This window comes from Rhipicephalus sanguineus, chromosome 7 (genome assembly GCF_013339695.2).
Source record: "Rhipicephalus sanguineus isolate Rsan-2018 chromosome 7, BIME_Rsan_1.4, whole genome shotgun sequence".
NCBI lineage: Eukaryota > Metazoa > Arthropoda > Arachnida > Ixodida > Ixodidae > Rhipicephalus > Rhipicephalus sanguineus.
The window spans coordinates 152,983,255-153,005,076 of record NC_051182.1 but is presented as its reverse complement, the minus strand read 5'-3'; the positions used below and the strand labels follow the sequence as shown (position 1 = coordinate 153,005,076).

The 21,822-nt window shown below is 45.2% G+C and overlaps 1 protein-coding gene across 1 annotated transcript in view; it reads left to right on the top strand.

Moving 5' to 3' along the window:
• Nucleotides 1-21,822, top strand: part of LOC119400279 (uncharacterized) — an 85,261-nt gene that overhangs the window by 50,528 nt on the left and 12,911 nt on the right. Inside the window, exons 4-5 of the mRNA XM_049417562.1 lie at nucleotides 766-939; nucleotides 2,021-2,146. Of these exons, the coding sequence (XP_049273519.1) occupies nucleotides 766-939; nucleotides 2,021-2,146 (300 nt within the window). The remainder of the gene's footprint in view (nucleotides 1-765; nucleotides 940-2,020; nucleotides 2,147-21,822) is intronic.

Sequence of the window (21,822 nt, the reverse complement as noted above, 5' to 3'; positions counted from 1 at the left end):
TCACCGAATAGATTGCGCTTCTCACATACGTAACAGGCACGTCAGGCCGGCGTCGTGCATTAGTATGGCGATGTAAGGCGTATATATCACCATTAGGCTGCAGTCAATGCGCTGTATTCGCCGACAATTGGCTCAAATCGCTCACAGCAAAGCATCGCTGTGGGCATTTGGATGCGTGCCGCCGGCCACCTATGTCCACACTAACACGGCGACAGTGCTGCCACCTGTAGCCCGATCTCGCGGCCAATAGTGAGTGAGTGAGAACTTTATTGCGGTCCAAAAGTGGCGAAGCTGAACGCGACTGTAGGCCCCGCTGGCTCAGCCAGGTGGCTCCACCCAGGAAGGTGCCGGAAGCTGGAGCCTTACACTCTTTATTGAGATCCGCAGAGAAGAATAAGGCCGCACGTGACCAAACCTGACTCCGGCGCAGGAGGCAGAATATGATATAATCACTGACAACCCAGGTAACATAATTCTTTGGAATATAGAGCTATCGACGGCTTTGACACACATTTATCACGTGAACTACCTATCTTTTCAGCCTCGATTAACTTAGATAGATATTTCTCTATCGGCCGAAAAGATTGCCTATCTTTTCGGCCTCGAAAGTGTTCAAAGCCTGTGTCATACGTATTCTGTCCTCGTGTGGTTGCGCGCTTAAAGTGTACTGTCATATGCCTTATGAACATGCCCAAATGCTGCGATTGCGCTCGCAATAATATTATAAAGAACATGAATCCCGAGTCATGTACTTACCAAACGCAGAACACTGCGGCAACGTCCATCGAGAAGCTGATTGCACGAGGCATGGACGCAACCTGGGCTCTCTCGGTCACCATGAAAGGCAGATGGACCAAACTCAAAGCCGGACAACCGGTGGACTTCCTGTCCGAGTGTGAGCATGACCCAAGCGCGGAATCTTTTGGACGTTACATTGAAGTGAGTTCTTGACAAGATGTACTTTTGGGCTAGTTGGTTCATAATTGCAGTAGAACAGCGCCGGCGAAAACAACAGACCAGACGAAGAGAAGGACACGTAACACAAGGCGCCTTGTGTTACGTGTCCTTTTCCTCGTCTGGTATGTTGTTTTCGCCGGCGCTGTTCGACTGTGAGTTCTTGACCAAGCATCCAAGCGTGTTTATGTAGAGAATTAATAAACCGACGTATGATTGAGAGGCAAGTTTGTAATGGCGGCCACGACATAAAGGAATACTTAAGTAAAACAATACTTTAGTTAAGACGGATAAATTATACACTGAAAACTCTCTTGTCGTTGATTTCACCATCATAGGTTTATTACCATATGCAAAATTCAATGTAAAGTGTTTCCCTTTTAAATTTCCCGCTGAAATTTCTGATCATGACGTCACGGATACCAAAGTTCTTCTCTGTTTTATTTGTGTTTTGGCCACGTAGGCTCAACTAGATTTCCTGGCTCCTGGTATCTTAATTCTCTGGCTCCCTGAGAAAACACTGTACTTCATTTTTACCAATTAGGAACTACGTAAGCCCTAGCAGACGCCGTCAAAACCTATGACGTCGCAGCGACTGGTGCACGAACTTCAAGGTGGTGTCGCCACCCGAATTTTCTTTTTCAGCTTTTTTCTCGCTTAGCAAGCGTCTTCTCGCAGCTAGCGCGGTGTTTTTGTGCCGTGAAAGGGCAATTTACTAATGCGAGAAAATTCGTTTTTCTCTTTAGTGTCTATTTAATTGTGCGCGCTTGCGGTTATTCAACAAGCACGTGAGTGCAAGTGCACGAGCGATATTGATATTCGCCCCGTCAGAGTTCGGCGAAGAGAAGGTGCACCTTGGTATTTCTCTCGAGAAGTGACTACGCTTTGTGTGAGAGCATATCGAATACCAGCGTTTATTATGTCCTTGCTGATGCAATGTTTGCGTGGGATTCACCATATGTTGTGTTCAGGTGTATCCTAACTACTTCAGCTACCCCAAAGGTTCAGCTAACCCATATGCTTCAATGCGTCCTGTGTCCAATCTCCTTCACACTCTTTGCATTAGGTATGCGGTGATCCCAACTTCAGCAACGAGACCCACTACAAATCGGGAGTTCGCGGCACCCTGTTCTACAACAAAAATGATGGCCGCATACTTTCCTTCGACAATAACACCGATGTTGTCCAAAAGGTAGGCATAGAACGCTGCCTTCGATTTTTGATTGTCAACGTCGCTGAGCGTTATTTGAAAACTGGTTCATGATGTTGAACAGCGCAAATGACAAGGGACTCTAGAAAAGCGTAGAGGACACGCATTCACTCGCAACTAAGTTTAATAACATACGATGGAAAAAAAATGGACAATGGCGCAGAAGACAGAAAAAAACAAAAACAACAAGAGAATGATCCGACAAACACTACACATGGTTAATTCCATCACATCATTTAAATGCGCAATCTTGATATGGTATTTCATTTTCAGATAGCGCAATCTAAGGCTGGCTGATCCATACCACGCTTTTTTGTGGAATCTGTACTTCCTCAACAACTAAACTCGTGTTCATATGTCGATGCTTATACAAAATCTGTGTGATTCAAGTTAGGCGAGCACTTGCACTGTCGGCAGTGCGCGGTGACACGCGCGTTGCCGCATGTTTCTGCGCAAACATCATCAACCAGTAGCCATAGAGGTGCCCAATATCTGCTAGAGCGAACTCTGGAGCTATGATTTTTCATCCACCATGGGAATTATCGGTAGTACAGGGATTCGCCTAATCTTCGTGCTTGCGGCTTCGAACGCACTCGTGGCTTCGTTTTTTGTTGTTTTGGCGTTTGTTTCTGATAAAAGAATGGATCGTTAAGAACTTCGAGACCCGATTTGAATTGGTGAGCCTAAAGAATACCGCTGGTGAAAGTGGAACTGCTGAACGTTTGCTGATTTTCGTCTTGCGACGAAGCGCCTGCAGGCGACACGGAGCCAAACGGAGCCGAAAAAACTAAGCTTACGCAAATCCGTGTACTGTCTATCATTCCCGTGCTGGCTGAAGCGCCATGCGTTGCAGCTCCCATAGACACTAGCGCCAGAGTTCCCTCAAGTAAGTATTGTAGGAAACTCTGCCAGTAGCAGCTTGTCCAGCTTTCTACTTTAACATTATTTCAAAACTTTGCACTTTGGTGAGAAAAACGCAACTATGCGCGGAGCAGTATAAATTCATGTTCAGGAAATCCGGACACGGCAGAAGCCCAGGGTAAGATGGCTGCTTGAAGAGACGACAAGTCCTTGGAACACGGGGTGTCGCTGAAGCCACCGTTTGGACAAGTGGTATTCTCTTCTTCAAGACATAGCTTCTGCAGTTACCGCCTTGATGAAGACAAGGTCACTCGTCGAAACGTTGCCATGGCTCCAGCGACCCGCCGTGTTCAAACATTTTTCATGTCCAGAAAAGCAAGCCATGACACGTGGGAAATGTGTGGCACCTTCTCTTGGTGCTGCCTATACATATGGGATCCGAAATGTTATTTTAAATATTTATCTCAACAAGTACGTGTGTTGTTAATTAGGTTTTCATTATTGTAAGACATAAATTGGAAGAACATCCTGTAACTTTCATCGATGGCGTATTGTTGAGGTTACCGATCAGCGTTAATGCGGCAGCGATCATTGAACCGTACAATGCATTAGCCGGAGGCTCACCATCTATTATTTCTTTACATTGTCGGGAGGGCGCGTTTGGATTTATTTAACAAATCATAGTATTTTTCCGACAATATTGTTTTGAATTGTTCTCTTTCGACAACTCTATTGTGACGATTCGTTGCCTTAGTGACAGCACATCTTAATGCGGTACTACAAGCATTTCTTGTAGCACTTCAGATCTTATTTGTAAGGACACGTGCGCGAAAAAATTCACTTCAACTGGAACGACAAGAAGTGTCTGTTGCACAACAGAAATGCCTGTTAATGCATCAGGAATCTGTAGTAACTACTGAAAAATACTGTAACAGCAGCTACTTCTGTTGTCCTGGTGGCAAGCAGTGCTGTCATTTTCAACTGGTATCGTTTATTTCCTCAGCTCTGCAGGCTGAGGGCGCAGCACTATGCGTTTGCCTACGGCATCGCTGCATACGATGTGGACTACGAAGACTACATTGACGTCTGCGACTCTGTGAGCGTGATCGGACCATTCACCAGGGTTTTTACGCTGACACTCTTGCGGGTATATTTCCGGGTCATATTCGATGAACCGGAAGAACTCTCAGGCTGTCTTAAACAAGCCTATTAAATTGCTGTTCGGACCACCACTGGATCGTCAGTTACTTTTGGTGCAGGCTTCGGAACACGAGTAAATATTCGCTGCTTGCTTGGCGAGAATGTTTCTCTTACCGTAAGTATCTTTTCTCCCTCATGAACCATTTCGCTTTCAATTTCTTATGTTTCATATGGGGGTTTATAATTCGTAATTCTATACAAGAGGTGCGTTGTTATGTGCGAGCGAGTTGCTGATGGCTTCAAGTAACATTATGGACGGGAAGAAACCAGTAATACCCGTTTAATAAAATAAAGCAAGATAAAGCCGGACGTAGCTTGCACTAGTGGTGCAAGGCTAAATGCACACCGGAGCTGATCGGTCCTTGGAGTGATGCCTACTCTTTCGAAGTTATACGAAGTAATGGCAAGTGATGTCAACTTCAAGTCGAGTGCAGCACAGTCGCCTCTCGCCGTTTCGGCCGTACTATGTGGTCGAGTAATTTAGCTAGTCGAGTCCAGCAGTCTCGCTTGGCGGCGCGACGCGATTCCCGGTAAGCGGCTTCCGCAACGGCAGTGCGAATCTTCTTCGGTCTCCCGATGTCTGCGTCTGGCGCCGCGCGCCTCTGCCTCGCGCCTGCAATGTAAAGAATGAAGGAGCGCATGCGCAGTTGGCCTTCTTTAGGTCCCGTGGTGCGACAGAGTATTTACGCGCAGTGCCCAGGCAGGCGGGCTGGTGGTGCAGCAATGTATGAGCTAGCGAAACAGGCGCACAGCTGTGCAACCGGTTGCCGGGGAACGCGCGTTGACGTAATCGTGGCTCGGAGTTTTTTTTTTTTACAAGAAAGTGTTCTATGCCGCGGTCCACCGAATACTTCCGTTACCGGAGATGACGTTCATAAAATGGACGCCAACGGGTGAAAAAGGCAAAAAACCAAGAAAGAGATCCGCCGCTGGGAATCAAACCCATGACGTTGCGGCCACGACGGTAAGCGCCCGACGCTAAACAAACTAAGCTACCTGGCAGATGCTGGACACTTCACGAACGCGCCTTATATCTTTCACACATTCTGTCTCGCACGGTGCTCTCTGTTGGCGGTGTAGGTAGGCGGGGCGGAGCGGTGCCGCCGTCTGCGAGAGGTGAAAAGCAGTAATGCGTCGCGATCGACACATACTAGCGCTTACTCCGAGATTGCGCACGATATCGGAGGCCAAGGTTAAAGCCTCTCGATACCAGCGAGGGACACTCGCCGCGCTGGCGTTGCCGAGGCACCCTAGACACCCTAGACGCAGTTACGTACGTTCTTTGCCTTTCGCTTCGTGTCAACGTGCGCCGGCTCATAGGAGTAGTGCGGCTTCTACATGCACGAACGGGATTTCTCCGCCGCTGACTACTTCGATTGCGAGAGCACCCACTAACAAAACTGCTGCAATACACGTTGCAGAAAGGACACGATTTCGACGGGCGAATGTCGTGCCTTGGTAGAGCGACACAGAGGCCAGTGGGACGCACCCGTTTGCGCTTCAAGCAAAAGACCTCTACGAACTAGGCGTCAACAATGGTGCATCTACGCCAATCCGTGCTATAGCTGCCAAACACGAATATACATTGTACAAGCTCTCATATATCACTGCACAATAAGTACTACTACTGTGTACACACGTTTCACTTTCGCGTTATACCGATTCCTATGACGGAGGGATCAGCCATGTTTTTTTTTTGTTCGTGTTGGACAAATTACGGCGGACTTTAACAACTCCTCTATTCAAAAGTCACACGGTCATTATGCATTCGTCTAAGACGACTCGAAGGCGAAAGACCACTCCTTCATCCCGTCTCCTAAAGCTTTCTGCACCTAACGTGAATTCGCAATGCCTCCCGGATTGGCCCACCTTTGAATAAGAGATTACGTCATGTCATGACGCATATATCTAAAGTTAAGTAAGGAAACCAAGACAAGGCTGAAATGCATCTATTCTAATTGGATTGTGGTAGTTATAAGATATACAAAATATCAACGAATATGGACAACGACTCGCCGCTGATGGGTTGCGAACCTAGAACATTCGCATAACGCCTGCGAAGATCCACCAACTGAGCTATGGCGACGGTTACAACCCCGTCGCTTTTCTTTGTAATTTACATGACTCAGAACCCTGCTGTGTTAGGCAGCTCCACTTGTGACAGTGGCGTCGAACATGAAACTTCTTTGCCAGGTGGCGTCACCAAGCACGTGGCATTTTTAGGAGATGTCGAGTCACCAAATCACTTTGGCATACCGCCTAAAGCATCAAGCATGCCGAGTCGACATGCTCAGTGTTTGTCAGCCGACTAGATACTTCCACGTGGCCTGTTAGGCATTGAACTTAGGCTTGAATAAATTTTCGCTTCGTTCAGCTGATCGCTCGCATCCGCCACCTGGCACTTCACAAGCAAAACGAAAAAAATTGTTCTCTCCTACTGCTACTACCCGACCAAAATACCGAAGCTGTATGTTCAGGGATGCTTCAACGAGTCTGGATTGAATGTGAAGATATCAAACTGGGCTTTAGTATCAGCAATAACCTGCCTAAAGCCTTGAGTTTTTGGGACGGCACTGAAAAGGTAAACATGTCCACGATAGATGTAAGTAAATCACGGTTAGAGGATGGGTTACGGTAAAATAAGGAGAGAGTACAATAATAATATCGATTGCAGAGCGACGTTACTGTGGCGTGAAAAGCAGAGTTCTATATTTTAACTTAATTTTGGTAGAGGAGGGGTGTATTAATACTGAGCTTCGTCTGCACAGCTCCTCGACCCTTTAAAAAAGGAACCCCGACAGCACTTTACCAATCATTTACACGCGCGAAGAGGTCGGCTGTATAGTACATGCGGCGTCTCACTACATTGCTTCTCTGCCATTCGTATTATCCTCACCAGGCCCATAGCCAGGGGGGGGGGGCACAGGTGCCCCCCCCCCCCGGAATTTTTGACACATGGTGTTTTATCGAAAATAAATCGTGAAAATAGGAGTTTTTCTCAAATAGTCAAGGCTTTCAGCAAGTGACCCCCCCCCCCCCCCCCCGAAAAAATTTCTGGCTACGGGCCTGTCCAACTTTTATTCACTCTCCGGTTACTTTTGCGTTAAGGATTTCCCGGCACTGTAGTCCGATTTCTGGGCTCGCGCCATTTTAGGAGGTCGTCATAATAATCGCCGCCCTCATTAATATGTTAAATATTACCGTTACTAACGCAATAGCGTTAAAGAGCTCGTTTCCCAGAATTTCCGGGGTCGTTGTCGTTGGTTGTGAGCGACTAATCAGCGTTGTCCATGTGCGAAAAATTAAAGATGCAAGTATAATCAACGATCACGATCTTTCGTTCCAGTAAGAAGGAAACTCGGGCCTTCGGCGTGAAAAACAGGTGTTCTACAACAAAGCCACGCAATCGCTTAAACCTGCTTCGAAAAAAAAAAGCCACTGTGAATGTTATGTAGTGGAAGGAGTCTCCTTGACGCGTGTAATATTCCGTGGCAGAAAGCACAGAATCACATCAGGCGTCAAGACTGCTGAATTGCGCAACGAGTGGGTGTTTTAAAGGCCGACCCATTGCAAAGCGCTCAGACATATTTACCTATCATCATCAGCAAAAGCGTCAACGAAGTGACCCGCTGCGTATGTTCGCGTGTTGCCTTGCGAACGCGTAGTGGGCCTTTCGCTGATTCGCACAAGGAAGAATTATGGCGTAGTGGGAACTTCGTAACTGCACTTGCAATAGGCATTCTAGGATAGTTTGAAGCGGCCAATGTTACGAGCACAGAGGTTCGTTTCCTTCTGGCACGGTTGAGGTGTCCACCGAAAACAGACGCAGCCTAAATATTGACAAGGTGATTCGCACTTTCTCAAAGTGTCCATCACTAATGACTATATGATGATGCGCACTTCAAGGTGCGCATCATCATATAGTCTGACATATTTATGTGCTAATACAGGTTACACTGTCAGTTACAATAAAGAGTTATCTTTAATGAATGCCAGTTTTAGCCTAGACTTTGTTGCATGATTTCGCAAATGACCAAAAATCATTGTCATTATCACGTAATTTAAAAATATTAGCGGTTGGTGTGTCGAGTGAGACGATTTGGTTCGCGCATGAATTTCTCCATAGCACTGCATATATTCCGGTCCGAGTGCCCCAGCACAGAAGCCCCAAAGACAAAAGTACATTTGAAGCAACTGGCAGACCAAGGTGCCGCATCACAATTTCAATCGCTCGTTTTCTAAGAGAGCGAAAACGTCGGAAGCCCAGCAAGAATTGTTCGAGTGTTTCTACCTCACTGCAAAAGAAACATGTAGGAGGAAGTGTCTGATAGCGCTCACTCATCTTCCTCTTTTACTACATGTGTGTCTACGTGCGCAGACAATAAAGCAATCTTTTCTATCATTCGGAACCCGTCTTCCGTTCTCTTTATTAAGTTTTTTTTTGGTGTCAAGCTTCCGGTAAATTTCATAAACAAACGTGACCACGATCGAAACTAAACTTATTGTGTGTGCAAGTTTGTTTTTTTCTACTTTGAGCAGAGTCAAATGCGAACACGAATTGCACAATTATCTGAGGAGCAAGTGAAATAGTGCATTTGCGAAATACCAGTGCGCATGAGAAGGTAGCTTCGAAGGCATCTCATGCATCAATAACGCTTCGACTGCGCTTTCCGAGAAAGAGTGTGCAACTATTTGCCACTCACATCCCTCTCCTTCCTGTTCTTTTACCTCTAGTTTTTACCTTTTAGTTACCTTTTAGGCCCTCGGCAAATGTTTGTTTGTTTGTTTGCTTGTTTGTTGTTTGTTTGTTTGTTTGTTTGTTTGTTTGTTTGTTTGTTTGTTTGTTTGTTTGTTTGTTTGTTTGTTTGTTTGTTTGTTTGTTTGTTTGTTTGTTTGTTTGTTTGTTTGTTTGTTTGTTTGTTTGTTTGTTTGTTTGTTTGTATCCTCAAGCCTGTGGCATATACCCATTCCTCCTTACTTCCTCCAGGCCAAGAAAACGTATTGTAGCCTTTCGATGAGAATCACACTGATGCTTAATGTTATCTTAATAAAAACATAAATAAATAACGTAAACAAATTACAGAGAGACAGAAAAAAACAAGGAAACAAACGAAACAGCGGCTGTTAAATAATGAAATTCTGAATATTTGAGCAGCCCGAACAGCGGCGTTTACCTGACCCGAACCACTTGGAATATATGGGTTACATTTTAACACGTTTTCAAAAGCTTTTCACAGGTATTTATTAGTGTAAAGACTTAAAGGGCGAAAAGTTTAGTGCTTTGAATAAAATTGCAATCCGCATCAAATACGTCCCTGTGACAATGTCCCAAAACAAAGGCACCGAAGCTTAGCACAGTACCCGTAGTTAAACCTACATTCGAAAACGGAATGGCAAGAAGTCTTTTTATAGGTTATAAATATCTACGGCATGATAAAAATAATATTCAATAGTTCCTATTTCTTCGCAGCATGGACAGAGGGGCAATATCGCCAGAGCAGCTCTGTGTAAATATAAATTTAATGGGGTACACAGCATCGAAATTTAGTAATCATGACGTCAAACTGTCTAGACTGACTCCATTGAGGTTTCCGTGGAAATTTTAGGTGCGGTATTCCGTCTATTTTGTTATTGTTTCCATCGTATCTGTAGAAATTGCTAACATTTTGTATCCTATCGCGGTTATATATTCTAATTCTCAAAGTACCTAAATTATTGGGCCGTCAAGCGATGCTCGTGCTAAGGAATCGGCCAGTTCATTTAACTGTAACCCACAGTGACCTGGAACCCACAATAATTTTAGGTGCTTTAGTTGTGGCGGTCATTAGTCATTAGGGCTCGTGAGTTCTCTGAAGCTGTAGGAGCTGTACACACCAAAAGAGAATCTGTTATTATGATTGCCCTGTTTTCGTTCTAAGGGAGTTTTTGAAGCACCAAAATAGTAGCCACGAGCTCCGCTTAAAAAGCAAGAGTAAAATCTCGCAGAGAATGACCAGCCAAGCAAATTGGAGGCAATTCCTACATCTCCTTTTTCACTATTCGCAGAAGCATCTACGGCTATTATGTTCCTGCATGTACCAAGTACTCCTGTAGCCTGTTATTTAAGAATCTGAGAGATTGGGATTTAGTTTTCAGTGGGAAAATCTCGCCATATTCTATCGTAATATCGTGGTTCAATCCATTAGTTACAATTACCTCTCTAATGTCCACATTTATACTTTCCAGTTTCTTTCGTACAAAAATTATCTGGGGTGTGTGAAACCGTGGCTAATGAGCAAGAAAGAAAGTCTGGGTCGCTCGTAAAGGCGTACTCAGATCTTCTTGCCAGTAAGCTATAGAATTTCAAAAATGATATGCACCATAGGAATTGTCCGATATCGCTCACTCATCTTCCTCTTCTATTATATGTGTGTATGCGTGCGAAAACAATAAAGCAATCTTTATCAGCATTCAGAACCCGTCTTGTGTTCTTTTATTCTGTGCCCTTCCGGTAAATGTTGTAAACCAACGTGACCACAAACTAAACTGAATTTTTTTTTGTGTGTAAGTTTCTGTTACTTTGAGCAGAATCAAATGCGAACACCAATCGCACACTCATCTGATGAGCAAGGAAACAATCACATTTGCGTCATTCATAGATATATGTCAGAGGAGAAAAAATGAAATTGAAGTATTCCTTGGACGCGCTTTTCGTGAAGATCAGCACGCTCGCAATCTTCATAAATATAATCGAATATTACCATTTTTCAATAATACGAACCACCTCAAGGTCTGTCTCGAGACTGACTCAGCGTTCAGACGTGAATCGCGCTCGTTCTCTTCAGACCCCCGTCTGTCCTTCGATCTGTGATTTGAACAGGTGAGTGCGTTCTCTGCGTCGTATTCCCAAACTGATTTGTGCATATGCTTGGAAAGACGTATGAATGTGTTACTCACGAAAGAGCGATATCGTAGGCCATCTCGAGGATAACGGATTCCTGAAATGGCTTTTGGTAAATCATGCAAGGCGTTAGGCTACAGCTATAGAGTTAGTAATTGGTAGGATAATTTCAACGAAGCACTTTGTTGCGAGAGCCCTACGCACGATTGCAGATTACCTTCCTCGCAAGCCATGTTTCTTGTCCTCATCCTAGTCACCAAGGTGTCGTAGCTAAGCCTCGCCTTCCATGACTGTCCACCAGCGTGTAGTTCATTGCGGCGGCGGCGCCGCGTGTTTGTGTGGTTGATTTCTATGCAACCATCGCAAGACACGCAGGCTCCTTCGCCTCCTTAGAGTATGAACGCTGGCCTTGGACTATACTACTTTTCGGAGCCGGACGCGCGCGTTGAATCCGAATACACCTGCCTCTTCAGTATTGCCAACGTCAATCAGATTTTTTGTAAACGTATCCTATAACATCCTATCGAAGCATTGCATCGTTCTCAGGCCTCGGTTCTTGCGGCCAACGAGTATTTCAAGAAAACGCGTGGAGCCCTCGACTCGGATTTCACGGGGGCACTGCCACATCGGCAACTCCGCGTACGTGGGCGACCGCGTACCTGTTCCTTTTTTTAACAGCGTAGCTATTCTAGGGCTGGAACTGACGACAGATGAGTGTCCGTCGTGTCACGCTGCACCTCCCAGACACAACTACGAATTGCGTACCTACCTTGGTCGCGGATGAAGTAGAATTTATAGGTGGGGTTTGCTGGAGAGGCGGCAACCAATGCGAGGCCACGCTGGGCACGAGCAGAAGCGCGGTGGAGACGAGGCGACCGGTTATGGGTATAAGAGCGGGGCTTTATGTGCGCCGCGCGCTTATACAATATCGCCAAAACTTCTCGTACGCCCGAGGAAGAAGCCACTCGTCGAGTGGCAGTGGGAGTTGGCACGAGAGCGCACGAAAGTGGACGAAAATAAAACAGCCGGCCGCAAGTTATCTTTTCGTCCACTTTACTTTCTTCACATGTATATCCCAATTATTATAAATAATATCCCCTATAATTTCCTCGGCATTATTGTTGTTAGTTTCTCATTAATAATATGTCTAACAAACAAAAATGAGCCCTTAAAAAGTCACCTTTCCTTCATTCATAGCAAGGGTCTCGTTCTGGCAGACTTGATGCCTTCAGGTAGTATGCGAGGGATTATTGGTCAGGTGCCAGCTCGTAAAAAGATCACGCGCTACGAGACGCCGAAAGGCATAAAAAAAATTGGCCGCGTGTCTGCGTGCTCCGCTGCAAATGCCGTGTAAAGACGATAGAGGAGGCGCTGCGTCTACGCTGCGTGAGATATGGACGCCATCTGGTATTACATCGGGAAACATGAGCTTGTGCAGAGGTTTTCCTTCCTCCGTGACAGAGGGCGTTCGTCGATAGAGTCATTTGCTTTCATCTAGAGTCACTAGAAAAATTTCAGAGTGCCGCATCTGTTTTCCGCGCGCCGCCGCCGATGCGATTGGCTTACTCGCATCACGAGACCTCTCGCCGCCATGTCCCTTCCAAGCGCTTTGGGTGCAGGCGCGTTGAATGCAGAGCGCGGCCGGACATTTAGCAGTACCACGGTCCCTAGAAGTACCTCGTCGCTTTTTTAAACACGTCATGCAGATGCCAGAGAGTAGCTCACCAGTAACCGAACGTTGCTGGTGAGCTACTCCGGGAATTTCGTATATTTTTGAATTCCGTGTGGGAAACAATAACGTCAAAGAGCGTCGTTGTACGTGGCTGCATAGTTGGCCGCGGAATGAATTCGCCCCCCTCAAAGAACACTCCTTTCTGCAGCGAACTACACAAACTTTGCTGGAAAAGATATCATGCAACAGGATACTTCACCTTTACGGTTCGCTGTGTTCAGCGACATTGAAAACTACATACTACATACCTTTCTATTTGCTTGGCTGTTTATATCTCGATCTGTTGAACAGATTGTGCATGCATTCCGAGTTATAAGTGTGTCACGCACGATAGCGAAATCGAAGACTTATTAAAATAATAACTGTTTCCTCTATACCTTGAAGACAATTGTCGCGTGATCATTTGCCACTGCGCAAAACTGAAGCGTGGAACTCTGGTGATAAACTAGATATAAGGCAATCTTATTAAGCGTATCTTATTTTTTTTCAAAAAAAAATGTTGCTAATGCTGCACTGCGCCGAGCGCACCCATAAAATACTGTTTAGTGGGTGAGAAATGGTCACAGCAAAAAAGAAAAAAAAAGGGCTTATCCTCCCACGCATCGAGGGAATCGATTTCATGCGAGCCCTAGCTCGTATGCATGCGGGTTAAAAATTTTCGGGATGTGCTATTTCTGATCAAAATAACATAAAGCACTGCGCCGAGGAAGTTTTAACAAGAGTCCATTACGAAAAAAAAGTTGAAATTAAAAGCAGTGCAGAAACCGAATCCTAGCTGTTTACGCGCTGGCAGCGCCAAAAAAAAACTTTGTCGGAACACAGCAAAATATTTGCAAATGCACTGTAACGTTGGAAATATTAAGGAGACAAAAAATAGGAAATGAAACAACTGAGTAGTGACGTCATTCATTTTTGATGGCCTATTTTCTACGTATCTGTTAGGAAATGACAATGTATTCGCAAAATAAAATGCACCTTACCTACCGCACGCCGATTCGCCCGTGCGTTCGGCTGCTGGCGTTCCGAACTGAGACAAATACTTTACGCACAACTTCCACTTACCGTACACACACCACTTCTATTACAGAAAACACCCAGCTGAACAGCAAGCGTGGTGCGCAAGTAAGGTATGCGTCAGCAATCAGTCGAAGGACGCAATGCTGAATGTTCTCGATGTTCGATAATGTTCTCGAATGCGCTATGAAGTGAACATGAACACCGACTGCAAAGCTAGCGCAAACAGTCAACGTTCACCAAGTATCGAAATAAAGGGCATCTCGTACGGTCATTACGCTAATGCAACTATACAGCTCCGGACCTTGCGAACACACCCGGCCGTGAAACGAAAAGAGACCGATGAAGCCACGAAGAGAGTTCGCGAGCACATGACAACATTCGCCGCACGTTTCATTAGCTACACCGCTTACCGCGCAGTCGATTCATGACTGTCGATGACTCGAAATCACTTCTGATATCCTTTTGGAGAAACACACACACACACACACACACACACACACACACACACACACACACACACACACACACACATTGCAGTTACGCCGAGCGTAACACGGCATCGAGGCGAAAAGATCGGTCACTTCTCAACACACACTACCAACGCGCCGGACGGTCCGGAAGGGATATGGCCGCCGCCGCCCAATGTTGCCCGCGTGCAGCCTACCTTTGCGGTACTCTGAAATTTTCCAGTGACTCTACGCATAGCATGGCATTTTCAGCGCAGCCGCATTTTCACCGCAGCCGCAGCTTAAGAAACTAGGGTCTTTAGAATTATGTATCTATGTATTTTCTATTAAAGGAACACACCACATAATACTTACCCAGTGATGTTGCGCCTCAGATATGCGTAATATTTACTTATTGATCGACAACGCTTACAAGTATTAACAGCCGTACCAGTTCAAGATGGGTGGGCGGTAAGCAAGTGGTTCAACTTTGGCCGGGTGGCTGAATCGGATGACAGACAGACAAACAGAAAGAGAGACAGACAGATAGACAGACCAAAATTTCTGCGTTTAAGTTCCCTAAGGAAGACTATCGTCTTTAAAAGTGTTCCACACTCGCCGCCATGGCTGCGATCGGCGCTGACTAACATTCCTAGGTTTAAATGCACATATATACCCTATAATGTGGACGGGGGGATGACCGCCGCCTTAGCTCAGTGTTAGAGCATCGGACGCGTTATTTGAAGGTCACAGGTTCGGTCCCTGCCGGCGGCAAGTTATCTTTTCGTCCACTCTACTTTCTTCACATGTATTATTATAAATACCATCCCTTACACTTTCCTTGTCATTATTGCCTGTTACTTGTCGTTATCATAAGATGATGTCGTTCAAAATAAGTTATCGGTTCGTGTTGCTGGTGCCGCAGCAGTGTACATCGCGCAAATTATGAACATTATCTCAAATCGGTGGCTACATAATGCTTCGCATTATACAAAAATGCGGTGTCATATCTTGCTGCTAGCATTTTAAAGGCGAAAAGATGTGTTTAGCACTTGCGATACATGGTCGCGTAAGGTATCATGATGATTAGCCCAAGTTCCCCCCAATCAATATCGTTGTATAGCTTCGAAACAATTCGTCCAGACGCACCAACTCGCAGTCTTTGAAATATAGAGGCATAGTAATGCACTAATCTCGATATTTTAATGTGGTGGTTGTGGGTCCGAATTCGACATATAGAAAGTTCATTATCTCTACACTTGCGCTACCCCTTTATTGCCTATTTACCATACTTCACTGAAAAGCTATTACCACAACGCTTTTTCCGTGTCTTTATGTGCCGGCTACGTACGCTTGTCAAGCGAAAACGGGGTCACTCGGTCGATTACCCTTCTCTAGCTGATGACGTAACGTTCTCCGGAACGTGAAGTCATTCGCTGCTGTAAAGAAAGTTTATGCGACTAGCATTGGTCATTATAAGTGACCGGCAAGTAAGAAAGTAAGCTACAGCTTGCCTCTTGAACGACACCAAAATAAACCATAGAAAAGCTTGAACGTTGCTTGGTGAAGCTGATGGTGGGTGAACGACGACAGTACCAGATATTCCTCTGGTGATATTGCGAAAACATGGCAGGGGAAGAACCAGATGGCCACTGGCATACTACGTTAAGCCGTAGGTTGGTATGCAATAAAATTTAGCGCATGTTTTAGAAGTAATGCGCAACAATGCAAAGAAACAAAATTCAAGAAATTTAGCGGTAAAAACGAGGAAAATACGTTAGCGTTACTTATAATCACCTCAAATTACCGCGGAATTCCTTGACAACCAACACAAACCAAGAAAACAATGTAATTACTAACCACCACTAGAGCCATCGGTTAGCCAAATGTAGTTGGTGCTGCTACTGTGCGAGTAAGTATGGCAGGCTTAAAATAGCAGGCTTGATAACAACTAATATAAAAAATTTCCAGTTGCCACACTTAGAGCTAACACCTTACATGTAAAGGAACAAGTGCGCTCATCACAATCGGACATTCTAGTCAGTTTCATACAACTTTCTAGTGCAGCGCAATCTACATGATGGACGTCTATCCCGTGGCTCCTATTTCGGCAATGGGCACGGCATCGAGCACACAGCAAAGCGTCAGCGAGATGCCACCATCATCGAACGCCTCATCGGGGTTCTCCTCAGGTAAAAAATTGCCACATTCGTATATCTTTACGAGTTGCAAGTCAAGTACGGAGACCCGTGCCAGGGATGTAAGCAACCGCGTTTTACTGTAAATATTTTTCGTTGCCAGCAAAGCGCGTGTGGTCAAACGTGCACGTTGTACGATGATACAGTGCCTCAAGAGTGCCAAGTAATTTGCCACTTCTGCGCTTCATTTATTCCCCCAGCAAGCAAAGACGACGAGGTGTAAGTACGCACTTTTCGCTCTAGCGTTAACTGAAGGTCGTCGTACACTCTTGAAGAAAAACATTAAGAAAATGTTGAAGATAAAGTATTTACTACGCCCTTGACACGATTAATACTTTTCTCTAACGTTTAATCCTCCAAGGGTAGTAAATGTCGTTACTACGACGATATTTAGAGCGTATTATTTAGATATTTAGAGTGTATATTCGCGGTGGGTACTTCAGCAGCCTCAAGAATAATAATATATTGTGTCTTGGGATATTACGGCAATCAGGCACATACATAATCGTTTTTTATATTCTTTTGCGCAGTGGCTCCGGCCCGAGAGCCGCAACAATGGTGATCGGTGTGATGATCGCCCTCGCAATGATCGTCATGGTGGTGACGGTGATCACGTTAGCAAGCAGTAAGAAGCATCTGATCTTCCCTAACTCATTGCTTATACGTCTTAGCAAAGTTAAGACGGGATGGCTTGCTGTATATACGTATGCACCTTACTTTACGAGAGCATTATGCGATGGGGCATTTATTCGTTTTCATTTCTGCTATATTCAATTTATAGCGAAGAAGCGCCGATTTCTTGGCGAGTTGGTCATTCATCTTAGAATGGTGGTGCGAATAAGAACAGTAACTTCTCAGAATTGCACGAATCCCACGTGCCGCCACACCAATTCTTTTCTCTTGGTGACGAGCCCATGTTCTTTCTCGCTAAGATCAACCTTCGCTCAGTCTTGATGGAATCTCAGAGATTTGTAGTCCGAACGTCATGCAGCGCGCCTCTTTGTCTAGACAAGGATTGTTGCCGAAGCAGCGTGACTTTGTAAAGCCCATAGGTTTTGCCCACTTTTAAACTCATCGCACACAATCATTTCTTGTATTTAAATTTAGGCCCTATACACCAGAGTTTTATTTTATTCGTCACCTTGAGTACTACAATTTTACCTGAGTCGACCAGTAACCTGCGTCTGGCGCTCTTTGGCCTGAGTTGCCCTTGCGCCATTAAAACCTACCATCATCAACACCAGAGGGAAAAACGTGGACATGACGCGAAGCCTTTTAAAACTCACGGATTTCATAACTCACACACTCACGAAACGTTCGCTGTGAGACGATCAGAGTGCGTTCCTGCACTTGCATATGCCCTCTACGGGAACGGAGGTGCGCGTACGTCCGCTTCGTACCGGGCGGAAGCCGCCAAGCTATGCTGGAAATAAATTGAAGAAAAACAGAAAGACGAGGTAGTTGGTACTGGTTCATACTTACACATTAAAAGCTCTATGACGACAGGGAGAAGAAAGGGCACAACACGAGCGCTCACTGATAACTTAGAGCTCTATCGTTTCAAAAGATAATATATACCTAAAATTTATACCTAAACATAGGCGTATGTGTATGCATCTGCTGCGTTTTTGCTTTGTCCGCAGTGCGCATGCGCGGGTATTAGGCGAGCGACGGGTTTAGGTATATATTTTCTTTTGAAGTATTCAAGTCTTCAGTTTTAGAAAGCGCTCGTGTTGGGCCCTTTCATATCCCTGTCCTCTTAGCGCTTTTAATATATAAGAATGCTGGAAAGCCAGATCTAATTGACGCATGAGAGCTAAGCGTCAGTGGGTCTGCCGTCTTCGTAGGAAAACACAGCGAAGAATGCCACGAACAAGAAAAATGTCACAGTTTCACCTAAAGGTCCGAGCAATGAATTCGACAGCGACAAATTGGAATGTATATACGAGTTAAAAGCTAGAAGATCCTTTAGCATCCTGCCTGGCGTAGCCCAACCAAACGCTGACGCCGCAGCGAGCAAAGTGACCTTCGTGCTGTCTATCGCTTCAATGCAAACTTGGCGGTGGGAACAGATAGGGTGCAAAAGTATGAGCGATCCGCTAATCCCTGTCATGATACGGCGACCGCGCCCGCCCGATCAAAGTGCGCAGTACTTGGTTGAACTGCGTACTTTGATGGTGAAATTGCGGACCCCACGGGACTCCCGCGCATCGCAGGTAGGCCCGTGCATGTCACCGGGGTTTTCGTCGCGATCGTCGGCTGCCCTCGCACGAACAACATTTAATGTTATCGCCTTTGGAAGTCATACGGAACTTTAAGACGGCGCCGATGCCGATGGTAGAAATGCACATGGAGCGTTCATATAATTGCTATCACAATAAAAAAGACAACCACAGCGATCGCCTTGGCTCGTGGCATCCGCCACAAATCTTATATAGCAAATAGGTTGAGTAAGCTGAATAAACTGGTAGTGTTATACAAGTCATCTAGCGCGTGTTCTTAGTCTTCGAGCGTTCAGCAACTTTCAAATCCAAAAATTTGCCAATGACTTCAGCGTGACTGAATAAGGTCCTGCTCAATTCTCAGCATCGAGATCCAACGACCAGACAACCTGGAACGACGCCGAGCCTGACATCACTGAAGAGAACGTGAGGGGTGGCAGTGGCCTAACGGTGATCGTGCCTGAATTCCGGTCTCCAAGTACGCCACACCCACTCACGACGAAGTCGACAGCAAAAGCAAGCACTGAGGAAGCAACCACTGAGGGAGAAAACACTGAAGAAAGCACCGAAGTGTCATTTACGACTCCAGAGACACTGAATCCGAAGCCCACTACCACGGCACTGCCAACTACACGGGCCAAGAGTGAGTACATCAAGAACAAAAAAAGCAAACTCCTAGTATGCACACTGTGATTTTACATTGATTTGAAGCCTATCCTGGTGATTAAAGAAGGCATTATTGTGAATCATATAATAGGCTTTAAACGAGGCGGTAATGTGAAACCTCTTATTGGCATTAAATGAGGCATTAAACTGAAGCCAGGCATAAGTGGGCATGATTGTGAAGAATGTAATAGGAAGAAAATGAACCATTAATGTGAAACATTATGTAAGTAATAAACCAGGCAATAATCTGAAGCATAGTATAGGCATTAACCGAGGCAATAATATGAGGCATATTATAGGCATTAAATGAGGCATCAATGCGAAGCCTGTTATAGGCATCAAACGAGGTATTATTGTGAAGCATACTAAAAGCAATAAAGGAGGCAATAAACCAGGTCTCCTAAGAACATGCTAATTAAGACGATGCAAAGAACACCATAATTAAGCCGGTTCCTGCTCAGACCGGGCTAATTAAGATGGCACTAATCACAAACAATATAATAGGACTAAGATAATTACGACAGTAGTCATTATTACGTCGGTAATTCTGACCGGGAAGATTAAGATCATGATGAGTATCACTGCTAAGTAGCTCTATGCTAATTAAAATCTAAGTTATGCGGGAGCTAATTAAAGTTATATTAATTATATCCGAATTAAGACCAAGGTATTGTAACCATGTTAATTAAGACATTGCTAATAATTACCATGACAGTTTAGACCAAGCTGACGTGGTCATCACTGCGAAGCACATCGAGCAGACAAAGTTAACGTCGAGCCTCATAAAAACTGGAAGGCAGGTGATCTCAAGCTCCGCTGGGGGGGTCCAGCCTTGCGCCGTTAGTGCAAGCTGACCACATTTTTTCTCTTTAGTGTCACTTTTAGGCTTTGTTTTGATACTTCATTTTTCATGAACTACGCAGAAGACACGTGGGCTGGCATCATCTGCACAATTGGCACCAAGCTCAGCGTACCAGAAATGCTCCCAGATGATAGATGGTGCAACTACCTATTCTACGACTCCGTCTACAAGAAAGGCCCCGCGCCATTTGACCCCGGTCATCTAGATCCCGCCTTGAGCATCTTTATGGGCCATCTTTCAAGATTCAATTACACCGCTATCGGTATCAACTTCGCATTCAAGTAAGCATATGTGTTTTCTTCAGTCGTCACTCAGTCAGTTGGCTAAAATACTTAATGAGCTGTTTTGAAGCATGGAATGTCTATTTCTCGCTGTCGGCGAACTTCATGTAACCTAGAGCCAATACACAGGGCCATTATCCAGGCACTCAGACAAGACCATCCAGGCACCGTTGCGAGAAAAAAAAAACTACAGCGTCCATGGCAATCAGTCGAAAGTTTAAATAAAACGCGGTCTATGGCCCCAACTCTTTGTGCAGGCTCACACATAATACGGTATTTAATGTGCAAACAAAGTGAAAAATAAGAAATGCGGAGCATTTCTTAGTGAACCCAAGCCACTGTTGAGCGTTTCTATCTATCTTCTATCAGAAGCTAGCTTCTGTTGCTACGTATTGCTACAAAAAGTAACGTAAAATGTGAAATCTCGTTTTGAGTCTCGTATTCGCGAAAATCTCGGAGGCCATACTTTACGCTTTTGTTCGATCCCGTGTGGTGGCGCTGCAAATAACTGCGCTCACTGTCAAATTTCTCGTATTTTACTGCACATTTTGCGTTACTTTTTGAATCAACGCGTAGCAACAGAAGCTAGTTTTAAGAAACAAAGGAAAACCAATACAGCTACAAAAGGTGACACTAAGAATAAAAACCCACCATCCACAGCTGCGATTCGAACCCGGCCTTTTGAGTGGGAAGTGGACATTTTACCCCTGCACCGCTTCGGCGGAGCCGCGCGCAACTCTTAAACGACGACACATTGCAGACTACCGATCGCAGTGCTCCAAGCGGATTGACCCTATTTGGGCTTCACTTTTCGAAGCTCGTTCCGAGCACTACCCTGTTCTAGTACACTCTAGTCGTGCCTTGCAGGCGCGCCAGTGTTGCCCGACTTTCAGGCTCCTCGTGCGTTTGTAAAAATATTCATTTGTACATAAAGTGCATGACCAAATGCGCTAGTATTTTCGTCAGCTTGATTCGCGAACGCACGGGGATTCACTCTGATGTCATTTAGTAGTAATCTCTGGGCGCCTAACTTTCTGGATCCTCCATGTGGCCACCGCCGCCACCGATGGTCCCTTTTCACGCTTCGTGTGTCATCTGAGGCTGTTGGCCTAAAACAGCATCCGGAACTTAATAAATGTTTTGAACTCGACGACAAACTTCCACTTCACGCAGGTACACGCAATACCTCAAATCCCAACTTTCCACGAAAGGACGGTGCTACGCCACTGGTTCTGAAACATTTCTTCGACAAAAACATTTGCGACTTCGGCATACTAGACACTCCAACAAGTG